This window comes from Pundamilia nyererei, unplaced genomic scaffold, assembly GCF_000239375.1.
Source record: "Pundamilia nyererei isolate P.nyererei 1_Seehausen unplaced genomic scaffold, PunNye1.0 scaffold00042, whole genome shotgun sequence".
NCBI lineage: Eukaryota > Metazoa > Chordata > Actinopteri > Cichliformes > Cichlidae > Pundamilia > Pundamilia nyererei.
The window spans coordinates 392,020-404,252 of record NW_005187443.1 but is presented as its reverse complement, the minus strand read 5'-3'; the positions used below and the strand labels follow the sequence as shown (position 1 = coordinate 404,252).

Below are 12,233 nucleotides of genomic sequence, written 5' to 3'. Positions count from 1 at the left end.
TGATGCTGCTGGCTTTGCTTCCCTTCCTCCTGGTCTCCTGCACACAAAATATATTTACCTTATTTTTTCTCCATCACATCAGCCAACTCTCCACCTTTACCAGTCAGTCAATTTTATATTTAATCCCAACAATTTAGTCCCAACTCTCAGTTTCAGATTCTTGCCTTTTCTTCTCTCTTGATACCTGCTAACACACCATCCCCTTTTCTCTTCCTTTGTCTTCAGCCAACAGGAAGACAAGAAGCGTTTCCACCTGCACCCTGTTGGCCAACATTACAGGAAGTGGTCGTCAACCTGGGTCCTGACCAATCTGGTATGGAAAACTACACATTTGTGTTTTTTTTGCTGGTTGCCCTTTGCGATGCCACCCTCTCCATTTATCTGCGATTGGGCCTGGCACAAGGAAAATACTGGCTTGTGGCATCTCATGGCTGGGTTGAAGCAGTGCTTTAATGATCTGCATCGTCATCATATTTTTATTTTATTTTATATTTGATCACATACACAAATAAATATGGAAAACATAAATAAAGACAATACGTTTTTGCTTGAAGACATTTCACCTCTCATCTGAGAAGCTTTGGATGAGACGTGAAACGTCTTCAAGCAACTTAAAGAAGTCCAGACACTTTTCTTTCCAAGCTCCTTAGACTATGATGACCTGGATGAACCTTCACAGACACAATAAGTTTTTATCTACCAGAAAAGATTCAGTGATAGCAGATAAATAAAAAAAAGTGCCCTCTTAATAAAAAAAAAAAGGCACAAATGTAACACAAGTAGCCCCTAATATAGCTTAAATACAAAATTAATAAATACACTAATGATGAAATTATTATGTGCATTACTGTTAATTTACCAAATAGCAAGGATAGTGTGAAGCTGTGTGTTTCTTTGAATCCTGTGCTAACTACACAACCTTGACTCCTAATGAGTGTTTTGAGGCAGAGGCAGCCTTTGGCCCTCTATCTCTCAGTTATCCTTACAGGGGTAATTGAACAGAGGGACACATTGTTCTCCTCATCCCCAGCCACGTCCTCCCTACCCCTCCCATGTGTCTAATCACACCTCCATTTGCATGGAGAGCACTGGGAATCAGCCTCAATAACGGCGCACTGCCTTGAAAGATGAGTTTTTAATCTGGGAGAGGAGATGAGTTTTTGACCCGCACCTGTTTGTTTCCGTAGTTTCTTTTTCCCGTCGAACAAAAGTGACCCGCAGGTAAATTTGCAGAGGCAGGATAGCTGCTCGCCTCCCTAAGTACTGTCACTGTGCATTTATTAATATCTCCATATCTGACATGGCGGAGAAAATGGTTCTTGGCGATAAAGGGCACTTGTCGTGGTGGGTGAGACTGCCTAACAGGCAATCAGATGGGCTGACAGCGAGTGTCAGCCGGCGCGTGTGTGCATGTTTGTGTGCAGGCAATGAAGAGGGCTGCAGTCTATGGGAGAGGGGTGGGTATTTATTCTTCTCCCATTGCCCTCTATTGACCCATGTAATAGAGAATTTTACAAGGGGAAGTGTTTGAAAGATTCTTTGGATGTAGGTAATGTGTTCATCTAGGGAAAGTAGGCTCCGCTTTCTTTCCTAAACTACGTCTTTTTCTCACACACATTGTTGCGCATGATTTGCAGATTCTCAGGAGGAAATTTCCTGAACTTTTTTTCAAAGGTTTTGATTGATTGTCAGATGACTAATATACTGAGTAGTATATTGATGTCTTGGCGTTTTAATTTTTTGTGGCACAGATGCCAGGTGCTAGAAATCTCCCTTGGAGATTTCGGTCTGTACTGATATGATAGCATCGCACAGTTGCTGCAGATTTGTTGGCTGCACATCCATGACGAGAATCTTTCATTCCACCAAAGGTTTAAGCACCTTTACACAAGGATCTGGTGATTGTAGAGGCAGTTAAAATACAGGGAAATTATTAAGTTAATTAATTATTAAGAGAATTATCAAGTTCAAGAAACCAGTTTGTGGTGTGGTGCATTATCCAGGGGATGGATGGATGGGTGGATGCTTGGCCGGATGATTCTGGCCCTTCAATCCAACTGTCTGAAATGAAAGCTTGTTAGATCCAGCAACATTTCTGTGGTCCAAATTTAGTGACCCCATGCAAAAACTGTAGCCTCGGTTTCTTGTTCTCAGCTGGCAGGAGTGATACCCAGAGTGGTCTTCTGCTGCTGCAAACAGTCCACTTCAAGGTTCAACGTGTTGCATGTTCAGAGATGCTCTTCTGCATACCTTGCTTGTAAAGTGGTTGTTTCAGTTAGTCTTGCCTTCCTATCAGCTCGGAGGCATCTGGCCATTCTCCTCTGGACACTGACAACGAGAAATCATTTTTACCCAGAGAACTGCTGTTCAATTGATATTTTCTCTCTAGAGATAGTTGTGCAGGAAAATCTCAGTAGATCAGCATTTTCAGAAACATTCAAAGTCCCTTAAATCACCTTTGTCCCCCATTCTGATGGGGTCGCCTTGATCATGTCCTTGTGCCTAAATGCACTTAATTGCTGCCATGTGATTGACTGATTAGGTATTTGTGTTAAAGCGCAATTGAACAGGTGCACATTACAAAGTGAGTGTCTGATTTTCCAGCACAAATACACTTGGGCAGATAAAATGAAGATTAGTTTTTTCTTTTATTACTCTGTGTGTAACAACTATACTTTTAGAACTGCACGCCTTAGTGGAGAGATCGCTTTTGTGCCTTCAGGGCTATTTATATATAAGTTGATACTCCCTGATGGGCTTAATGGGCGTTTGTGTTTACTGGTTACCCTGGTGGAAAAAAAAAAAATCACAAAAATCTAGTTTCTGAAATATATCAACACATTTCAAATCCTTACTTAATACTTGCCTTACCCCATATTATTATCTGTTAAGGTTTGCTTATAATAAACAAATAATGCCCTCCTACATAATAAACGTCTGTGTAAAGACAGAACCAAGAGTGTGTACCTCCTGCACAGCTCTAGTAAGCACCATCTTGACCAAATGCCATTAATATGTTTACGATCAAGGCTTTTAATCCCAAACTGCTCCACGGAGGCTGGTAAGCAGTCAAGAAAAGAAGAAGATGGCTGTGCTCTACAGTTTGAGCTCCCACTAATGAATGCGCAGTCCAGCGTGAATGCAGCGAGCCTGTGTACTCAGCAAAACTGCAGCAGGTAAACAAAGGTGAGGCAAAGTTTACAATTAGTCAGCGGATTCATATCATGCTAATCGCTACCATATGATTTAAATACTCCAGGCTGACGTGCACTAAACCGTCACGAGTTTACTTTTTTACAGAAAGCAATTCACTCGCAACCCTGAACACAAACAAACCTTCAAGCACATTTCCCTACACAAATGCCTCATCAAATCTTCCCACAGTGAATAAACACACACACATACAAACACAGGTGCAAATATGCACCAATTTGATGTTCCTGTGGATTCTGACACACATCCACAGAGCAAACATAAGAATAAACACAATCAGACCTATTCAGGCTTCCGCTGCATCCTCCACAAGGCACATCTAGCACACTTACTAAACCTCATTACCTTATTTACCGTTTCTCTTCATAGCTGGATTTGTGAGAGCAGCCTTCATTTTGCTGGTACTGCTCTGCTTTATATCGTTGCCAAAATCACAGGTGACGGGCCACTTTCCTTTGGTGTCCCCCGTTCAGCGCGCGTTGTGGGCAGAATCATTTGATGGTGATAACGCTCGACACACACACGAACACACACATTTCATATATTCAGCCTGAGCATGAGACGGCAAAGCTAACGTTACACCTATTAACTGCCAAAGTCACCTTCGCCCTGAGGGGTGTGTGCAAACACACTGCAACCAGTACGATGAACGGAGACAGATCACGTCACTGGGTGTGTATTTAATGTTCATCAGCATACACACCTTCAGCCATATGAAGAAAGATAAGGAAAATGCAAGAAGTGCAGTAAAGAACGGCCTCAAAGCATGGCATTGTGGGAAAACTGAGTGCCTGAGAGTGTCAGGTGAACACCTGCTGAGCGCTCCACCAGGATAACTTGGGAGCAATCTGAAACTGTTGCCTCCGTTTTAATTAAGCGGTGGAAGCTTTTTCAGAGGTCAACCAAATGAGCTTTTAACTACACCCACTGCAGGAGTAGATTTCTTTTCCACACTGACACACTTTTCTGATGCTGGCTTGTTGATGACAGCATCGTAGGACGCTTACCAAAAAATGAGGATGCGTTGAGGGGAAGGTTTATAAGTCAGAATAGAGGTGAGAAAAAGAAAGCAGGTTTATGTAGTTTATGTACCCTGCCTCCCTTTGTCTGTTCCTGCTGTTTGGATTGCACTCTGTAATTACAGAAGCTTTGAGGACCTTGTTAAGTCATCAGTCAGCACGTAGGTATGATGGTGATGTGGCTTTCCTTCTAGCTTTTCCTGTATTGACATCTCACCTCAAAGTGCTACAAAATAATGTACTTGGACTGTTAACCCACCGTTGTTCTCCATGCTGTCCTTCATGGCACTCATGGATTCTGCTCAGCACTATTGATTTGATCTGATCACTTTATGCTGCATTGCGAGTGACACAGAAAACACTTTGAAGTCTCATTTGAGATGCCAGAGTTTCCAGACTGAGTGCATCTTTGCAACTCTGATCAGGACTGCAGTTTAAAGCATGTGCAAAAATGGTTTGGAAGGGATTTCATATGTTTTTGAAATGTAGAGGGAAGGATGGAAGAGTGAAGGTGCTGAGGTAGAACCACCTGGAACCGTTTTTTGGACCAACTTCAGCTAATAACTAATTCAATTTTGTAGGCAGTAAAATACAAAATACTGTCAAGCGAGTTCAGTTTTCATGTGCAGCAGCCTGACTGTGTTTGCAGCTGATGCCTTGGACACAGTTATTCACCACACGGTCCCGCCTGCACACATGCTTCTTTTAATATTCTCATCTTTCAGGCCATTGGTGGTGGTGTAATTGTGTGTGGGTTATTTTCTTGACTCATTTTGGGCCTTTTAGTAGCAACTGAACATTGCTTAAATGCCACAGCCTACCTGAGCATTATTACTGACCATGTCAATCCTTCTAGCAGGATAACACATTAAGTCACAAAGCTCAAATCATTTCAAACTGATGTCTTGAACAGTGCAGTGACTTCACTGAACTCAAATGGCCTCCACAGTTACCAGAGCTCAGTCTATCAGAGCACCCGTGTGATTCCAGGGAGTGTATTTCTAATTACGTAATTTCCCCCCACTACTTCCCTACATCAGAACTTAGGGTTCAACCACAAGCAGAATTTCATGTCATATGCCCATCCTGACCTGACGTAAAGAGGATGACATACCTCTGGATTGAGAACAAAGCAAAACAAAAAACAATAGATGAAGATGGGAGGAGTAAGAATGAAGGAAAAATTAGAGAGGACAAAGCCTGAATAGATAAACAAAGAAGAAGGGAGAGAAGTAATGATCACCTACAGACAATTTAAAATCTCCTATTAACCTAACCTCAAGTACGCCTTTGGACTGGAGGGAAGCTGGAGCGCCCAGAGAGAACCCACACAGAAAGGCCCCAGCCTAGACTTTGAACCCAGGACTTTCTTGCTGTGTGGGAACAGTGCTAACCACGGCCCCACTGCACTACCTGGAAGTAATAAGGTTGATTAGAAATGTAAAAAAAGAAAAGGGAACCAAAGGAGAAAGTCAACAAAGACAGAGGGCAGTAGGTTTTAAGCAAAACTATTATAAATCAGGTTAGAGGGTCAGGTGACAAAAAACTGAGGGAGCAAATTGGTGTTTGATGGATGGAAAGGAAGTTTAAAATGCTTTGGTCCAAATCAACAGGAAACATCCCCCCCAAAAAATTATCTTGCGTGTTTAAACTTTGGAAACTGAAAGAGATGCAGAAATTGTATTGATTGTGGAAGCAGCTGGGAGACAGGCTGAAAACAAGAGATTGTCATGGAAAGAGGAGTGTTGCTTATTGCAACTTTTTTAATCTGCCTCCTCTTCGCTCAATTTCTCGAGACAGCCAAGGTAATTTAAATCGATTCTAAGTCCTTCCATTACAGACACACTGACAACAGTTTGGAGAGAGGGGAAATGGATTTTTCTGCTCATCTGTGAGCCAAGGCCAAATCTGAGGACTTCTACAGCGGCGCTGTAACAAAGCACGCTGCTGCCAGCCAAGGCTCCTCCTTCACTTGACGTTTTTACCTCGCTGTATTGCTTTTGCTCCATAAAATCTGTCGACAGCTATTTTTTTATGATTTCAGGGTTTTGGTAAGACAATAATGGCTGTGGAGAGGGCGAGGCCCGACCTTCCATCTCACTTGGCATTTCCATGACCGAGAAAAGGAAAACAATGTTTGTGTGTTTGTATGATCCCACAGAGCAGAGCTACCTTGGCGGTTTTTAGAGCTCATGCATAAACATGTGTTCACAGCGCTTACAGGAACTGATATAACAATCAATTGACACACACACACACACACACAGGCTCATTGTCCTCATCTATCCACCGCTTGGTCGACAGATTCACAGGCAGAAAATTGTAAATATTGAGCAACCCCTTGTCCCTGAAAAATGAAGTACAATAGCCGGAGGCAATTCATCCCACTATTGCTTTTTTATGAACTAATATGTTCATAGTTGCCGCTTCCAAATTACTCAATAAATATCCAATACTTCCTCAGAGACGGCCTTGACCCGATTGTCTGAAAGAACGCTTTTCACGAGTGGACGCTTTTCCCCCCAACACGCTTAAACACTGAAAGCAGCTTCGGTAAAGTGGCAATTACCATCCTGACATCAATTCAGAAAGCACATAACAAACCTGCCCTGTTTTGAGAAAGCAAACTGGACAATTACAGAGGCAAATAAAGCCAGCCACCGAGAGCGGGAAAATAAAACTCCCGCGGCATAATAATTCAGCTTAATTAAAGGAGCAGCCCATCCAAAGGGTCATTTACAACAACACCCCCGTGTCTCCCACCTCCGGAGGTATTAGCAGAGTTAAAAGCAGCGGGCTACACGATAGAAGTCGTCAGACTGACCTCCAAAGCTTCTTTCCCCCCTCATCTATATTTATATGAAGGAGCGGCACTAATTTTGCCCAGTAAATCAGTGTGCACATTCCGTTGTGACCTCCAGCTTGACACTGAATTAAACAATATCAGGGCTCAAGAAGCCCGCTTTAACAAGCCTTAAATTCCTCCGTCCAATCCATCAGCGGGGATATTTCTGACACACGGAGGGAAGAGCATGAAATAAGGCAATTATTGAACCCTTCAGCCCATTTTTACGGCTTGGCTGGCTGGTACGATGCAGCACAGAGCCTCAGAGCTCCGAGTTTGTGCTGTGAGATGACTCTCAGTGATAGGGATGCTAAGAATTAATACAGTGAAAAGAAATTTCAGTAGTTAGGCAACATCTTTTTGTTTCTAAATATAGCCTGTCAATAAACATGTCACAAAGACGTGTAGCTATGGCAGCAGTTTCCAAGAGGCCCTTCTGGAGTCCTCCTGACTTTGCCCAAGAAAAAAAAAAAAAAAAGCGCTGTAGAGAAAAGCTTCAGTTTGAGTCACACTTGGTGTTCTTCTCCGGTGCAGGCAGGACGAGAAAAGTGCTCTCTGCGTGCGTCTTTCCTGGAGGTGGCAGTCGATCCTGTGAGCCCTCTCAGATTGCCTGACAGATAATCCATCACACAGTCACTGTGTCTGACAGGAAGAGGTCTCAGTCAACTTTCTGTAGCGCTCACACGGGCCCTATGAAGGACAATCGCTCTTTTCAAGTCTCTCCTGGGACGACGTACACTTGAGTTTCATTAGAAGACTGCAGGTGGATGATTTGAGGAGTTTAAGTGTACGCGTACACTGATGTGCAGACGAAAAGCAAGAAAGAAGGCAGGGTTGTTCAAAAAGAAAATGGCAAAGAAACAAAAAAAGATTTAAATGATATCATGTAGACTATATTTTTGGTTACACATGAGGGCGTTTCTAGTGACTTTAGTTTTACAGTTACCATGGAATCTGTAACAAACAGTTTCTGAGCTCTGTCAAAATCCTGATTTATTGAACTACTGAAGAATGGAAAAATAATAAACGTAACATTTATACGTTCTAAACGTAAAATTCTAAACATTTAAGAAAGAAGACCTGAAAATATATGGTAGAAATCTTAAGAAACTAAATATCTTTAGACAACTGACACTTCAACACAAAGATGAGCTTTGGCCTCTGGATCGCTTAACCCCTTAATCCCTTCTGTGTCATATTTGATACATGAGTTTTTGAGATGTCTACATCTGTGTCATCCTCCTGAAAAGAAAAAGGGAGATCTATTACAAGAATGAAAAAAAAACTGCTTATATTAAAACTTTTCACTATAAATTACATCTAAGTCTCTTTTTCCCTTGTAGGAAAAAAAAAAAAAGACTTGCCCATTGAAGAAGCAGCTTGATTTACTTGGAAAAACATTTGCAAAATATGTGCTCATGCAGTCAATAGTGTTAAGAAAACTGCAAACTGCTGAGGATCTGCTCCTCACTGACATCACATTTATTCTGGGAGTGTGCTTCCTTCAGAAATACCCGGGAAATTCAGCAGAATTTCTTTTTCCGCCTTACTTTCCACCACCTGCCAGCTTTTCCTCCATCAGGATACTCCGATATGGGCCGGACAAATTCAACACACTAAAGTGTAGTTTTTAAAACATTTTTTGTTTAATGTCACGAATTGCATTTTCTCATTGTATTTCAGACATCCTGTCAACATCCATTCATGATTATAAAAAAGTACAATTCTTTGTTTTTAATTATTCATTTTCTCGACACCTGTGATGCCTCATTAGCTTTCACTGGACAGGCACAGGATTAGAGCAGATAATGGACGTCTCATAGTAGCACTTTATAAATAAGACATGATGCACAAATTCAGAGTGAGTACGCCATCTACTTCATTTGAAACGCAGACCAGGCTTGGTAACCAACGTGGACGAAGTAAGAAAGTGTTTACAGCTTCCATTCATCTCGGTTTCAGCAAGTACCACTGAATGATATCACAGCTTATGAATGGTGTGCGATAACATGGCAACAGCTCAGTGGATGCCAGGGCTGGATGTGAAGATGGAAAATGTCTTTCCCACTTCATATTTTGCTGAAAAATAAAGACAAGAAAGCTAATGAAATGGACAAAGTGTTGGGTGTCAATATGTTAGCCTGAATATGTCAGTGGTTCTTCCTAACTAATGCACATTTTAATGATTAAAGAAACTGCAGCTGATCTGATCTGCAGAGAGGAAACCAGTGTAATGGCAGAATCCTGTAAGTGCTCGTGATCCGGATCTCAGTTGGCATTTAAAGTGAGAAATGCACGCAAAGGCTCAAGGTTTTGGAGGTCTGCATGTGGAAGAAAAGGCTGATGGTGCTGTGCTGAGGCTGGAATGAGACGTCCTGCAGGATTCTCTATTTCTTGATGGCTGCCACCGCTTTCTTGGCGGCATCATCCAGGTCATCTGCTGCCAAGATGGGCAGGCCGCTCTCGGTCAGAATCCTTTTAGCCTCGTGGACGTTGGTCCCTGGAAAGGGGCAAAAAAAGGGAAGAAAAACAGTGTTACAACAGGCGACAACCAACATTACAAAAATGGCTAAACAAGGGTGAACCTGATCTGCCATCTGCACGGATGTTAAAAACCACACTGTGTGAAAGACGAAGAGTTCCTCTGGAGGAATCAATCCACACAGACAGATGGAGTCATGGGTCAATGGTGGCACATGCAACTGCTGATCCGAACGTCGTAGAGTGTGAACAACGGGCAAAAGGGCAATTTGTGTGCGCGCGCGTGTGTGTGTGTCAGCTCCCCCGGCTGTAGTGAGGTCAGGGGTAGCAGGTGCTGGGTGATACGGTGATGCCTGTGCCCCCAGTAGGCCCACAACCAACCAGAGAGAGAGAAAGAGGAAGACACTCGGAGATACTCTGTGCAACCCCGAGGCTCTACGCACTGAGCTGGCTGCCTCCCAGCACTGCACACCGCTCGGCCAAATGCAAGCCTGACAAGCCTGTCACAACACAGGGCAGGGGGCGCCTCAGCCGACGGAGGGACGCAGGAAGGGGAGTGGATGAGAGCAAGAGAGAGGGAGTGAACAAGGTGGTGGTGCTGGTGGGGCAGCAGAGTAAAAGGTCAAATGAAGCAAAATTGGCCCCTCGCAGCTAAAAACAACAAAAGCCAGCTGTTTATGTGGCATTTACTGATTCGACACATGAAGAACAAAAACTGAATCTGTCTGATGTGCCATCAAAGACTCAGCACGCTGCTGAAACATTTAATTATCTTTTTTTCCCCCGAACTACTTGCATTTGTTTGTTTTTCTTAATCAGATTTCAGATCTCATTTATTACACTTTGAGTGGACGCACCTCTCTGTGTCCATGCTGAACACTTCAACTGACGATCACTCCTGTCTGATCTTTTCTTACTTCAAATTCAAACCAATGAAAAACTCAAGTTATGCTGTGTTATTCAGAAAAACAACACATTTGAAAAAGTCTCTAAAAAAGGTTCTGGAAAAACACTTTATTGTGACTTTACACGTTACGTTTGCTGTATATGGACAAAGGGTGTGTTGAGATTCTCTGTATATTAGTGTCTCCCTGTATTCGCTCGGGTGTTAAACGAGTCGATGTGCGAGTGTTTGTGCATGCTCAGACGCTTACAGGTTGACCTTCGCTCTCGTGGCTGCCGTGTAATTAAGACTGCATGATATGTGAATTCTCCGGAGGCCCGGCCACCCTGATCAATAGACCTTTCATGAGGAATTCTATTACCACTGCCACTTAACGCCTAATATTTCATCTCTTTTGTCCAGCCGTATAATAAGTCATTCTAAACACATTTCTGCAGGCTCGCACTCCAAACAATCAATTCGGCAATGCAATTAATTAGAATAAGAGCAGGAAGAGCTCTTGCTCTGCTGCATAAACAGGGGATCGGATGTCTCAAGTCGTTTTCACATCAAACAGCGGATATTCTCCGTGCGACTGTGTGCGTCTCGATTCGGACACGCAGCGAGAAGAGCGGTGCAGTACTGTATGCTTTACATTCAACAGGCTAATCCGCAAACTTCACTGAGATTGATGGATCTATGCTTGTGTACTGACAGGTTTATCTGTCACAAGATTAAAACAAAGCTGCAGCACAACAAAGTTCAAACGGCACAAGATAAAACTGACGAAAGTGGAAGCAGCCATATGGGCCCCCAGCAAATACATAATGCAGCAGGTATTCTGAAAGACAAATATGCCTATGGAAAGTGTATACAGGAACAAAAAGTAAACATGCATTTTTTTCTCCCCAAGCTGATACATATTCATGACCAGCAGGAGTATTCAGTGTCTTTTTTAGATTGTGCAGCATCTGTGTGTTACTCAGGACATGTGTGGTGGAAGAATCACACGTCGTGTTGGAGTCGTGCATGGGTGAGAGCTGACTGCAGTTCCACTGTGAGCAGTAGGGAGCACTGATAGCTCACGCCAGCAGCATGAGCAAGGGCTGAGCTCAGCTGGATACAGAATTACTAAGGCGTGTGTGAGTGTAGGGTATAACTGGAGAATGGGGATATGTGTGTGTTCACCTGCAGCCACTAGGTGCTGCCAGAGACCTACTCACAGTCTGGAGAGGGCATCAACGCACACAGTCAGCATGCACAAATAACCAAAGCAAGATGATTGTTTTAAATCTATATGATTAAATATAAGAAATGAACATTAGAGAAGGCAAAAATATATATTTCTGCAGAAATTCATCACAACACATATTCTCCAGACCTCGATCATCAGTCCAACTGACCTGTTAATTACTGAGAAATGTCACAGAACAATAACTTGCTAGTCTGAACTTTTTTCTTTATTAACAATCAACTCCTGAAAATTCAATCAAACTTTAATTCACTTTTCAAAAGTGCTCAATCCAATCAAAAACCGACAAAACCCCCCGAATTTAATTAGGTTCAATTCAACTTGATTTATATAGCACCAAATCATAACCACAGTGGCCTCCAGGTGCTTTATAATGTAATTTAAAGACCTTAGAGTAATACAGAGAAACCCCCAACAGCTAGACAACCCCTTAGAGGAAGAAGGTTGTGACAGTGGGAAGGAAAAACTCCCTTTTAACAGGAAGAAACCTGGCAGAACCAGGCTCAGGGAGGGGCAGCCATCTGCCATGACTAGGTTGGG

The 12,233-nt window shown here is 42.8% G+C and overlaps 1 protein-coding gene across 1 annotated transcript in view; it reads right to left on the bottom strand.

Annotated features, from left to right (window-relative positions):
• Window positions 1-8,701: 8,701 nt before the first annotated feature.
• The window catches only part of suclg2 (succinate-CoA ligase GDP-forming subunit beta), a 99,310-nt gene continuing 95,778 nt past the window's right edge, over window positions 8,702-12,233 (bottom strand). The window contains exon 11 of the mRNA XM_005731194.1: window positions 8,702-9,577. Within this exon, the coding sequence (XP_005731251.1) occupies window positions 9,465-9,577 (113 nt within the window). The 3' untranslated portion in view covers window positions 8,702-9,464. The remainder of the gene's footprint in view (window positions 9,578-12,233) is intronic.